Raw genomic sequence first — 12,393 nt, forward strand, 5'->3', positions numbered from 1 at the left:
TAATGCATGACATACAACCCTGTGACAAATTACTAGGCAAGAAATGTTCTGATAGGCATTTTTAAAGTGAGTTTGACCAGCAAACATTATCTCCCTACATTACAGATCAAGAAATGGGATTGTAGGCAAAGATGAATAAATAAATGCACACATAATGAGTTTTATTTATAAGTATATTCTTGTTGATTTTTGTTTTACTTCATAAACCTGTTCTAACTTGAATTAGCACCTTCACTCAGCTGACTTGCTAATGCCTACGCATTGCAGCTGCAGTATATTGCTGTATTATCTGGCTCTCATAAAAACAGCGCATAAAGTTACAAAGATTTGAATGCTTGCTGCTGGCGCATGGCATGCAGGGAGTTGTAGTTCTCTACCAGACCTTGTCATGTGACTGCTTTTTACTCGCAATGGCTGAATCACAACACGTATCTGCTGGGTTCCCTGCTCAGGTGGGTGAGACTCTAATCGCCCTACATAGTACATGTTATAGACATCTCGGCGTTTTATGTGCCCATACGCTGCTCGGTGCCAGAAGTCACAGTCCCTACTTCCGGATATGTGCCTGCTGGCTGCTGTGCAGGTGACATATATCCGGAAGTAGAGGCTACGGCAGTGTAGGTGTCAGTCTCGTGTACAACACAGCAGTGGTTGTGTCGCTGCCGGTGTGTTATGTATCCGGCTACACATCTGTTGTACAAATAGAACATATCTTACGTTCTTTATTTTGCTTAAAGGACAAATCATTACAGTATATATGACAGGGAGAGACAAGGAGAAGGAGAGGTAGGGAGAGAGAGAGACCGGGAGAGGTAGGAAGGAGAGACAGAGCTGGTGCGGTCTGCTGTGGGGTGGGTTCCTAGCGGCCTCTGGGTGTCCCACCAGGGCCCCATGGCCGATGCACCTCCTCTCCCCCTCCTGTCCCGGCAGGGGGGAGGTGGGGATGGGTCGCCGAATGTGCTGGGTCCTGCTTGTGCCAGAGGTGATCTACCTTCTCAGTGGGGATCCCCAGGCTAGGGTGACCAACCGTCCCGATTTGCCCGGGACTGTCCTGATTTTGACCTCCTAAATCCCGCGTCCCGGCCAAACCCATCCCGGGACGCGGAAAGTCACGTTTTAACTAAATAAAATTGTTGGTTGTTGACCGACAGCTCAACTGCTCTCTCCCGCACAGCATTAGACTGGGAGTGTGGGAGGGGAAGCTGTTACGCGGTGTGCGCTGCCGCCTCCCCATCAGTTAGTTCGGCCAATGCGTGACCGCGTCCCCTCCCACACTCCCAGTAATGCTGTGCAGCCAGCCAGGGCGGGTGCAGTCAGGCAGCATTGGCGCCACTGCGCCAGACAACGCGTGATTAACGTGGTGTTAATGACCTGCTGCTGCCTGCTGGTGAGCCCCTGAGGTGACTGACTGACGGCGCAGCAGCGGCGGTGACCCGACCGCTGCTGGAGGCTGTAGCCTGCGAGTCGACTCTGCGAGTCTGCTACAGTGTGCTGCTGTGCCTGCCTGTGTGCAAAGCAGCGTATATGCGGTCGGGCCTACCCCTATTATACTGACTAAGGGCTATGCTGAAAGTTTTTGCACTGGTCTGCACTGTCTGGATAGGATCATGATGCCTTAGTCAGTATATAATGTATTCCCAATCCCAGGCCTAGCCAGTAGCCCTATACTAAGGGCCTTAGTCAATAAGGCCCTTAGTATAGGGCAAGGCCTGGGATTGGGAATGGAAATCCCATTATATACTATATATATATATATATATGCTGCCCCCCTAACCCCTGACTTTTCTGGGAGGGGGGGGGGTTTGTCGAGCCCGCGACCCCCTGTCCCGGGTTGGCCCTTTGGAAAGTTGGTCACCCTACCCCAGGCTAATGGTGCAGCCGGGAGCTGCAGTGCTCTCCTTCCTCCAGCCGGCACTGTCTCCAAGTGGCCGGGTGTCGCCTCGTTCCCGGCTCGGCGCTCATCTTTGCAGCCTATCTCCTTCCTTCGGCCAGGTGTAGCCACGTCCCAGGTGCCCGGCTCGGCGATCGCCTCAGCAGCCTCCCTCTAAGGCAGGTATTCAATGCTGTGGGCGAGCGGTGACAGTGAGCAGAGCTTCCTGCTCGCTGTCACCACTCACCCTGTCAGTATTCAACGCAGCCCCCTCATACGCCAATTTCCCCTCGCTCCATTTTTTGAGCGAGGGGAAATTGGCGTATGCGGCTCCAGAAGCAGCGAGACTCACGGCTAAATACAGCGAGTTTTCTGCATTAGCCGTGGGTCTCGCTGTTTTGTGACGGCGAGGATTTCCCCAGAACGTTGAATAGAGCGAGCGGCCGGCGTGGGGGTTAAGCAGCGAGGATCACTGGTTTTCTGCAATCCACGCTGTTAAACCCCCTCGCCGGCCGCATTGAATACCTGCCTAACTCTGGCCAGGTGTCGCCACATCTCCGGCGCTCGCCTCAGCATCCTCCTTCAGCTCCCCTCCGCCACGCAGCACGCTGCTCCAGAGGCCGGGGATGGTGGAGCTCCATGGATGGGGGATCGGAGCTCCACGTGCATGCGACCATCCCCGGCCTCCACCGGAAGTCATATAAGTAACTGTGAAAAAACAAGAACATTGCCTTAACTCTCAAGAATTTTATTACTTTAAAAAAAATACAAATCGTTTGACGCATTTGGGGTATAAGCCATCCCAAAATGTATCTTATAACATAAAGGACAAGGGTTGAAATACATAATCAGGCTAGAACGATAAAATATCACAAATTAAGCTATTATGTTTGTGCCACGTTATTGCGAAAACTCGTTAAAATCCCTTAAACAAGTCTACCGATAGCACTTCTTTGGTATTTGTTTTTACGCTTGTCATGTGTATAGGGCAACCAAAAGAAGGTCTTGGAAGTCTATTTTATTTTTATTATTATTATTATGATTGTTTACTTATATGGCACCACAAGGGTTCAGCAGCCTGATAATAGTGATTTACAGTACAAATGCAACTTACAGTATGACTAGTACATGGTAAATTAAAGACAGTTGCAGCTTAAGCAATTATTACAGTGGCAGAGATATATTCTTAAAAAAGCACATGATGTTATATCCTAGCCTAGTCAGGGCAACACCTCGCTCTGCCGCATCATTCACAACCAAGAAGTCTTGGTAAAAAACTTGAGCTTGTTTGAAGGCCGTAGTACCTTTTCACCTGCTTGGATCATAGTTGCCTACCCTCCTGCGTTCCGCAGGAGACTCCCAGAGATAGCAGCAATCTCCCTCATTAGTTTATCAATCTCCCTCATTTCACCTAGCCCACATTACACTGTTACATCATAGTTACCTCCCTTCCTGCATTCTGCAGGAGACTCCCTGAAATAGCACCAATCTCCCTCTCTTCCTCATTAGTCTACTAATCTCCCTCATGTCACCTAGCCCACATTACACTGTTACATCCCCTCTTGGATCGCTGTTCAGAAAGTCCAGTGACAAATCGTACCTTCTGAAAATCTCTACTGAAAAATTATGTGATGACCATTATACCATCATTTCCTTTATGTGTGTGTGTGTAGTTACACTTCCCTTAATATCTTATTCCCTGAAATATTTGTAAACTGTAGGTTTCTATCTGGAAAAAAATATGAAACCTAAAGCGAATAAGTTTACAATAATTTCATTTAATTGATTTTTGATTACTTGCTGGTAAAGTTTCAATGTGTAAATGAATATGTTACTTTATCATTGGGCATTGTGTGTATATGTGTGTATAGTATATGTATATTCTACACACAATGTCCAGTGATAAAGTAATATGTAACTCAGAGGCCCTGCCAACGATCTCAATTCCTACTTTTGCAACAAAAAACATGCATGCACTTAAAAAACGTTTGAAGAATTTTTAAGAAAAGTTACATAAAACGTAAAATTTTGCATGGGCTCTCAAAATACAGAAAGGGAAAAAAATACAGGGTGTCCCATCAATTTTTCGGACCTTCTATTTTAAGGGGCACCCTACCCTAGGCATGTGCCTAATGGGAAATCCAGCCCTTATAGCTATAATTTATTTAGCACAACCTGGAAAATGACAGAAGCACATTGGATTGTATGGGCAACTTTCTCCCCTTTCACTCTCTTGAATGTTTTATATATGTTTCCTGAATAGGTCACTAAAGACTAAAACGCAAATGAGCTTCATATGTGGAAAGGCCTATGCCCATGGATCTCTCAGTAGGAGCTGGAGTAGCAGAATGTGTACTATAAGGATGGTGTAATGAAAGGGCTTATTGTGCTGGGGCTTGCTGCTAAAAAACGGCAGTTTGTGTGGTACACTGCCCCACCAATATCATCTTCTTATAGTTCCAGTATTATTAGTGTCATGTTGTCACTATAAAACTGATGTCACACTGGTGATTAGAAGCACTGACCTTTTCAGAAATTCTAATTTCCTGAATGAAACTTTGCTGAAAAAGAAACCCGTTTCCCTGATATTTAGGAGGACTTTAGCTTTCAGGATGCTGCATGCTCTCCGGCCCCATATATATGGTAACTTTCATACTTTTAAACTCCTCTGCCAAGTTAAATCAGTGGGTGTGGATTCTTAGTTCGACAAACATAAGGTCAACCACAATTGGTCGACAGGCTGAAGGTCGATAAAAAGGGGTTTATCAGCAAGCAAAGGCAAAATAAGTCAAGTAAGCAGTGGTGAAGGGCATTTTACGTAGCGACTGAAATGTGAAAAGAGCATCGCATTCCCACTTTAGGGCTAAATTACATCCAAAATAACATGTGCTAAATAACCATGTAATTACAAACTTGTGTCTCAATGGACCTTATTCCGATCCGTTCGGTCCATGGAGGACCAATGTTCTGTGCAGACGCGTTTCTGTTTGCCGTGTGCACGCACCCTACAAGGCAAGCGGGGGGGCGCCGGGCAACACATTAGCATATGGGAACGCCCAGCATTTCATGGGTGTTCTCAGGCTAATGAGGCCGTGACGGACATGGGGGGAGCGGGCAGCTGACATCACCGGATACCAGCTGCCCGCCCTGTCCTCACACAGGGCACCCGCAGTTTAGAGTCACTATATAGGTGTCTCTGAACTGCGAGCGCTGAATAAATCATTCGATGGTTGGCTACCATCAAATGATTTCTTGCCACCTGCGATGCCATGCCATCAGAGGTGGTAGAGGCAAATACAGCAGAACAATATAAACATGCTTGGGATAGGCATATTTATATGCTTACAAAAAAATAAGGATCAATTATGGTTTGAGGTAACATGTTTAAAATAAAAAAGGGGCAGACTAGATGGGCCAAGTGGTTCTTATCTTCCGTCAAATTCTATGTTTCTAGCTCCATGCATTAATCCTGGATCATTCCCTGCACAGAAGACCTGTGCCTTATTGGATATGCCTCATCGAGTATTGGCATAATAAATATTATCATTGATTTGGAATCTATGGTTTTGAGGAAGTATTTTAATAATATAATTTTTTTTTTTGTATAATAAATAAAAACTACTCATATTTTTTCATGGGTCTCTTTGCTGCTAGTTTTGTCTTCTGCAAGTGAAATGCATGCTCAGTCCGGTAACAGAGTTGGCCATTGCAAAGTATTCCAAGCTTCTGCTTTGAAAACCTCCTGGGATGCTCTCGCAATATGTTTTTGTCATCTTCCATCTGTATTATGAAGCACTGTGCAAACAACTTTGCTAAATCTATGAGTCTGAGCAGACAGTATATCTATATACACTTCGGGATTCACCCAGCTTCTGTCACATCATCAATAAACATCAGTGGCCCAATGCTGTTGGCTACCATGCATTCAAATACTATCACAATGCTCCCACAGTGTTTTATAGTTGAGGCTGTATGCACTGAATAATGAACCATTCCAAGCATTCTCCATATGCCAGGGTTCCCTACCTTTAAAGTCTCCTCTCCGGGAGAAGCACTTCGAGGGTGTAAACGTCATTAAGCTAAATGACGCAATTTGCCTCTGTAGCCCTGCCCCTCCCCGCAAAAGCCGTGAATTGTGGGAAATTAACACAGCCTGCAGGGGGAAGGGCTAGATGAGGGGATTTTTGGGAGCCTCGGACATTCCAGGAGGGTAGGCAATCCTGCCATATGCCTTCTCTATATGCTCTTTCTTCCCATCATTCTGGTACAGGAATAATCTGGGTTTTTAGATGTTGTTTTGCAAAGTTTTATCTGGTTTTGTGTTCTTGGTATTATGTATGGTTTGCACCTTGTGGCGAGCCCTCTGTATTTGTTCTCGTGAGGTCTTCTCTTTATGGGAGACTTGGAGGATGATATGCCTACTTCTTGGAGAGTGTTCCAGGGCCCTCTTTTTGTATGGGCTTAATGGGCACTTGCCCAGGGCCCTATGCTGGTAGCTGAGGATCCCCTCTTTCCAGGGATACCAGAATTTTGAAAATCGGCCCTGGCAAACTGGAGATATCCAACTTCAAAGCAGCAGTCCACATCCGACCTGTTAATTGCACTTCCCAGTCATATTTCTCAGATTCTCTCTGACTAATGCTGGGTACACACCAGGACGACTAGGGCCCGATCCCCTCAATCTAGATCCAATTCCGACCAATTGGATGTAGATTGTGTGCTGATTGGGCCCTTTTCTGTCCTGGAGTGGACCGATACTGATCCGATGCGCGGTCCCGCGGGTCGGTCGGTCGTTATTGAGATCCTACCTGCTGCAGGTAGGATCTCAATGAGGACCATACAGCCGGGTGCAGGTCGCCATCGGATCGGACCCGCTCATCGTGAGTGGGTCGTCCTGGTGTGTACCCTACATTAGTTTTTCTGAGAGTATATTCCAAAAGCTGGGACTCTCCCGTTTCTGTCGACACTTGCGGCTTGTCTCTATCATGCCCAGAACCAGAGATATCAGCTTTCCAGTAGCCGGTCCCTGCTCCAGCTCCAAACGTCTGGTGTACAGTTTTATATTTTTGTCAATGGATTGCTCTTGCTCCTGATCTCTGATCTCCAAGTCCCCAGCACCTCCTGAAAGTTGGAACTCTAGGTTTTTATACTATTGAAGGCTAAGAAATCTATTTCCAGATAATGGCAATATCTGCAGTCAAACAAGCTGCACTTCCACCGGAAAATGACGAATATTAAGCCCCCTACATTATCCAACCCTCCCCTGTGTATAAAACACCCCCTACCTCCCTGGAAGTCATTTACAAGGGACCCTTCATTCAGCTCAGTGCCCCATTCCACACGTTAGTGTTCACACTCCCACCACTTGTGCAGTAAAGGAGTAATTAGCAGAAGTTACTGCTCCAGGTCCTACATGTTGAGTGGCAGATAGAGCACCCACTGCCACCCATGGGACATCAAAGCTGCTGCTGATAGCACCCCCCACCCCTAGGAGGGGAGAATGGGTAAGGGCCCCAGTGCATTGCTTTGCCCAAGGGCCCACACTGCTGTTAAGACGGCCCTGGATTGTTTTTCACTTGGCTGGATGTTGTGAAGAGGTTTTCATTTACCATTGAAAGGAGCCTGCGTTCATCCACCCCTTTTGTCTTCACGGTTGTCAAGGGCTTTTGTGTTGCGGAGAAAGATAGAACGCACTTGTGAGATCAGCATGTACAAAACTGTTGATTTGTCCACTTCAAAGGTTCCTGCTTTCTCTCTGATGGATTTTTTGTTTCTTTTTTGCAGCCTAAGGATGGTCTGTTACATTTCTATTGAGCGTTTCTTTGACCACAAGTTGAGGGCTTACAGCAACAACTTCTAAACACACATTAACCACTTGGAATCAACTGCAGACCTTTTGCATGCTTAACCGACAAAGAAATAACTAATGTATATCCCATAGCAGTCCATGGAACAGCTTTTGAGTAAATTGTCCATTTACTTTTGGTTTCTGGAAAAAGAGGAGGCTACATGTTAAACAGCTATAATTGGCTCAGTGTCCAAATATATTATAGGCTGTATTATTGTAAAAAAAAAATTGTAACAAATACATCAGAATATATAGAGGCATTAGAGAAAGTATTTGGAATGATAGTGACCCAGGAAAGTGTGCATGGTTTTGTGGACATTGATAAATGATGTATTAGATCTGCTTGTTGGTTTGGGTATTGTATAAAGAACATTTTCTTACAATAGCTTGAAGGCTTATCAAGAATAAATACACCTGGACACATTTTCATTTGCCTTATTGGTCTGCTGACCTACTTTGTTCTATTGATCTGTAGCTATTATTATGGCATATGGGAAACCTGTTGTGAAAACTTTTCTGTTCTAGCTGTTGTTGAACTACACATCCCAGCATGCCTGGCAACAGTTTAACATGGCCAAACTGCAAAACTGCAGCAGGGAACGCTGGGATGTGTAGTTCAACAACAGCTGGATATTCCCTATGCCTGCCTTAAATGTTGTCTTGTACTCCTAGTTTGCAGCATTGTGTTCAATTCCTTTTGCTACACAAATATATTGCTTCTGTACGATATTGAAATAAACATTATTTTTCTTCAAATGGAAATGACAAACGCTTAATGCAGTGAAGATTAAGATATCCTTGCCTCAGGGGGATAGCGGCTCTCCCAAAGGCATTGAATGCAGCAATATTGCCCGTTCCGGTGTGCTCTTACCTTGCCTTGCATTTGATAGTGGATCCTATACTTTTATTCAGCATCATCATTGCTTTTAAATGTAATGGACCACATTACTTAATAGGACAAGCACCCATCAAGTGCATTTTTGTGCTAATGCACTTCATCTGACATTTGTCTTCCTAAAGATCCTGAATACCATGATAATCTGAGTTTATAATACACTGAAAGCATGAGCTACACCATTTTCTGTCTCGTAAGATGCATCATAAAATTTGCCACACATATGTACATTTTGTAGAACATGAAATACACAGTAGAGACCGTTTTTATATTTATATGGACTTTTTTAATGACTTGCATATTACAGAGAGCATTATTTGCACACACCCTTTCATTTAGCATTATTTTGTTTTTCTCTGTTGCTTTCTTTAAATGTGTTTCAGACTGTTACAACAAAAAAACAGAAACAAACCAGAAACAATAACAGTTTTACCATTAGCCATATTACGGATAAGACACACTTTTACCCCTGGTGGCATGTAAAGTTATATAGAGAAGTAGGTGAACTTATTTGTGTAGGTGTTTTTTATTTCTTTTTTATTTCAGTTTTGCACAATATGCATTGCAGTTTTGCACAATATGCATTTAATTTTATAATGCCCGCATGGTTAAAATGAGTTAAGCATTCCAATCATGTTGAGGTCCTGGGGTTCTCTTATTTACATAACAAACAAAGGCTTTTCATGTGGTAACATACATATACATATATATATATATATATATATATGTGTGTATATATATATATATATATATATATATATATATATATATATATATATATATATATACTGGTCCAATCCCCGCAGGGAAATAACGGCACTCAGGAGACGTTTCTTAGATGCAATAAAATTGTAATGGATGACAGGGGAACGTTTCGGGGGTTTAATCCCGTCTTCAGCCCCACACCTACAGCAAGGAACATTACAACCAGAACACATTTTATACTTACCAGGTCCCGGGTGTTCCGCTCAGACGCCGGCTGCACGCATCCCGCTATCGGAAGTGAACTGCGTACCACATCCGGGGAGTGACGTCACCGGCCAGTCACCTAGCAACCTCCGGCGTGCGTCTCATCCACCCGGAAGTTATGCATTCCATGTACCTCACGGAGCTTGAATGCAATGCGCCTGTACTAAGCGGGCACCCGGGACTGGCACAATATAACAAAAAGAAACCACATACCATACTGATCCAGCTCCAGCCGCCTAAAGGGATAATGGATAGCCAAGAAGTTAGGAAGGTCCTACCAGGAACACAGCCTCAGGTCATGTCTCCAAATGCAGGAAAACCTCCATCACATGACAACCATATCTCTCGATGGCCTGCCGGGCCATTTGACCAGTGGGTGGAATCTACAAGAAAAAATACAAAACAGTGTAAATATACAAATATACAAAAGGCAGCATGTGAAACACCATATACGTATAACGCATGCAGACTAAAGAGCAAACTAGTTTGATATCAAGAGAAACACATAATAGTGGATAAACTGGAGGCCTAACAATATTAATTAAGTGAGGCTATTCCAATTAATCTTCTCATTCAGGCCGTCAGGGTGAATGGTCCCCAGCCGGAAGATCCATTCAGATTCCCTGATGAGCAATTTCTTGGCCCTATTGCCCCCACGGAGGGATTCACCAACATGGTCCAGCATAAAATATTTCAGCGATGAAATGGGATGACCAAATCTTTTAAAATGGCGGGCCACCGGCTGGTCCACGTCCCTCCCTTTAAGGGATAGATTAATGGCCGACCGGTGTGCCGCCATTCTTTCTCTGAAAGTACGGGTTGTCTGCCCTATATAGTAGAGACCACAAGGGCATACTATTGCGTAAACTACGTGGGACATTTTGCAGGTTAAAACTTGTCTGATGTCAAAGATTTTTGGTGAATGAGGGTGCTTGAACTGCTTGCACACTACCAGGTGCTTGCAAGTTTCGCAAGAGAGACAGCTATAGCAGCCAGGAGGTTTAGTATAGGTGTTAGGGGGTTTGGGGATGCCTCTTCCAGATATATCAGCCCTCACGAGGCGATCCCTGATATTGGGCCCTCTCCTAAATGCTGCCAGCGGCCTAAGTTTGTTCAATCCTGGCAGGTCGGGGTCTGTTTTAATTATTGGCCAAAGTGCATTAGATGCATGTCCAATAACTGCACTAGCTGTCGTAAAAGAACTTGACCATGGTAAGACCAACGCAGGATCTCTTGCTCTGGGAGTAAGCAATTGGTTTCTAGACATCCTCAGAACTTGATTTTTTTGTTCCAGCAGGGTAGAGTGGTTATAACCCCTGGATACAAACTTAGAAATTAAAGTATCAAGACGTGATTCAACCTCGGAAGGATTACTGATAATTCTCGCCACCCGCATCATTTGAGAACGTGGAAGACCACGCTTCAAAGCTGGTGGGTGGTGGCTGGATGACATTAGAAAGGTATTTCTATCTACATCTTTAAAAAAGACATCAGTACAGATTTTGTTATGTACAATGGAGACTGCTACATCTAAAAAGTGTGCCTCTGTGGTACTCCATGTTGCCGTGTATTTAATGGTAGAGGTACCCGAATTGATCACCTCCAGCATTTCAGACAGAAGGTCAGGTCCACCCGTCCACAAGATGAATATATCATCAATGTAGCGGGTGAATCTTAGCAGGTGATTGCTCACAATGGGGTTATTCAAAAAATTTTCTTCTTCTTCAAAGAACATAAAAATGTTCGCAAAAGAGGGGGCCACAGGAGCCCCCATGGCACACCCTCTTTGTTGCAAATAATATAACCCATCGAACAAAAAATAATTACGTTGCAACGTCAAAGTTAACAACTTAATGAACAGCTCATGATTAAAGACTTCTGGGTCGAGGTATTGTGCAATGAATCTGCGAACAGCCTCCACCCCCCCATCATGAGGGATGGAGGTGTAGAGGCTGCACACATCCAGACACACCATGATGGTGCCGTCAGGCACAACCTCAATTTGTTGAAGCATCTGAAGAAAACTGGTGGTGTCCTTCAGGAAGGATGACTTAAGCCGCAGAAGAGAATATATATATATTTATTTGTATATATATATATATATATATATATATATATATATATATATATATATATATATATACAGATGGCTTTCAAAATGGCACTCAAAAGAACTCTTTAGTAGGTTAGGTGCAGGGTCCAAAGTGAGAAATGTAGAAGTAGCACTTACCCTGCCTTGCAGCGGGAAGGAGATAGACCAGCACTCAGTTTTGAATTAGAAAAAAACGTGTATTCACAGAAAAAACATCGTGGTTACAGCAAGGTTAACAGCATGATGGAAGATACATGACATCACAGCTGACCCGACAGCTGTTTCGAACTGGATCCTATCCAGATCTCTTCAGGGGTACTGACAGTGCTGTCGGGTCAGCTGTGATGTATTCTATATTTCTATATTGATACTGAGTCTCCGAGTGCTGCTTGTATATCAAAGTTATATTTCTGGGGTGAAACCCGTCTTGAGGGCACTGGAGCAGGCTATCCCTCAGGGGACTCCAGAGTGCACACTGTTATATATCACAACCCAAAATCTCTAAAATTGCGCTATTAAGTTCCAATTTTCTATATTGGTCGCTGTTGACACTCAGGCCCTTATTCTGATCGGTGCGGCCGGATCCGAATATTCGGCCAGGACCGTGCGTGCGAAACCCCGCCTTCCATATGGATCAGCAACTCCGTCCGTACGCGGTAAGAAGCTGGCCGAACGGACCGCACGTGTATTTTTCATGGAAGACGCCTCCTCCATCTCAG

At 44.5% G+C, this 12,393-nt stretch overlaps 1 protein-coding gene across 1 annotated transcript in view; it reads left to right on the forward strand.

The window, feature by feature from the left end:
- The first annotated feature begins 349 nt into the window (after positions 1-349).
- Positions 350-12,393, forward strand: part of VPS41 (VPS41 subunit of HOPS complex) — a 258,397-nt gene continuing 246,353 nt past the window's right edge. The window contains exon 1 of the mRNA XM_083188469.1: positions 350-452. Within this exon, the coding sequence (XP_083044595.1) occupies positions 354-452 (99 nt within the window). The 5' untranslated portion in view covers positions 350-353. The remainder of the gene's footprint in view (positions 453-12,393) is intronic.

Source organism: Crinia signifera, chromosome 5 (assembly GCF_055691185.1).
Source record: "Crinia signifera chromosome 5, ASM5569118v1, whole genome shotgun sequence".
NCBI classification, from domain to species: domain Eukaryota; kingdom Metazoa; phylum Chordata; class Amphibia; order Anura; family Myobatrachidae; genus Crinia; species Crinia signifera.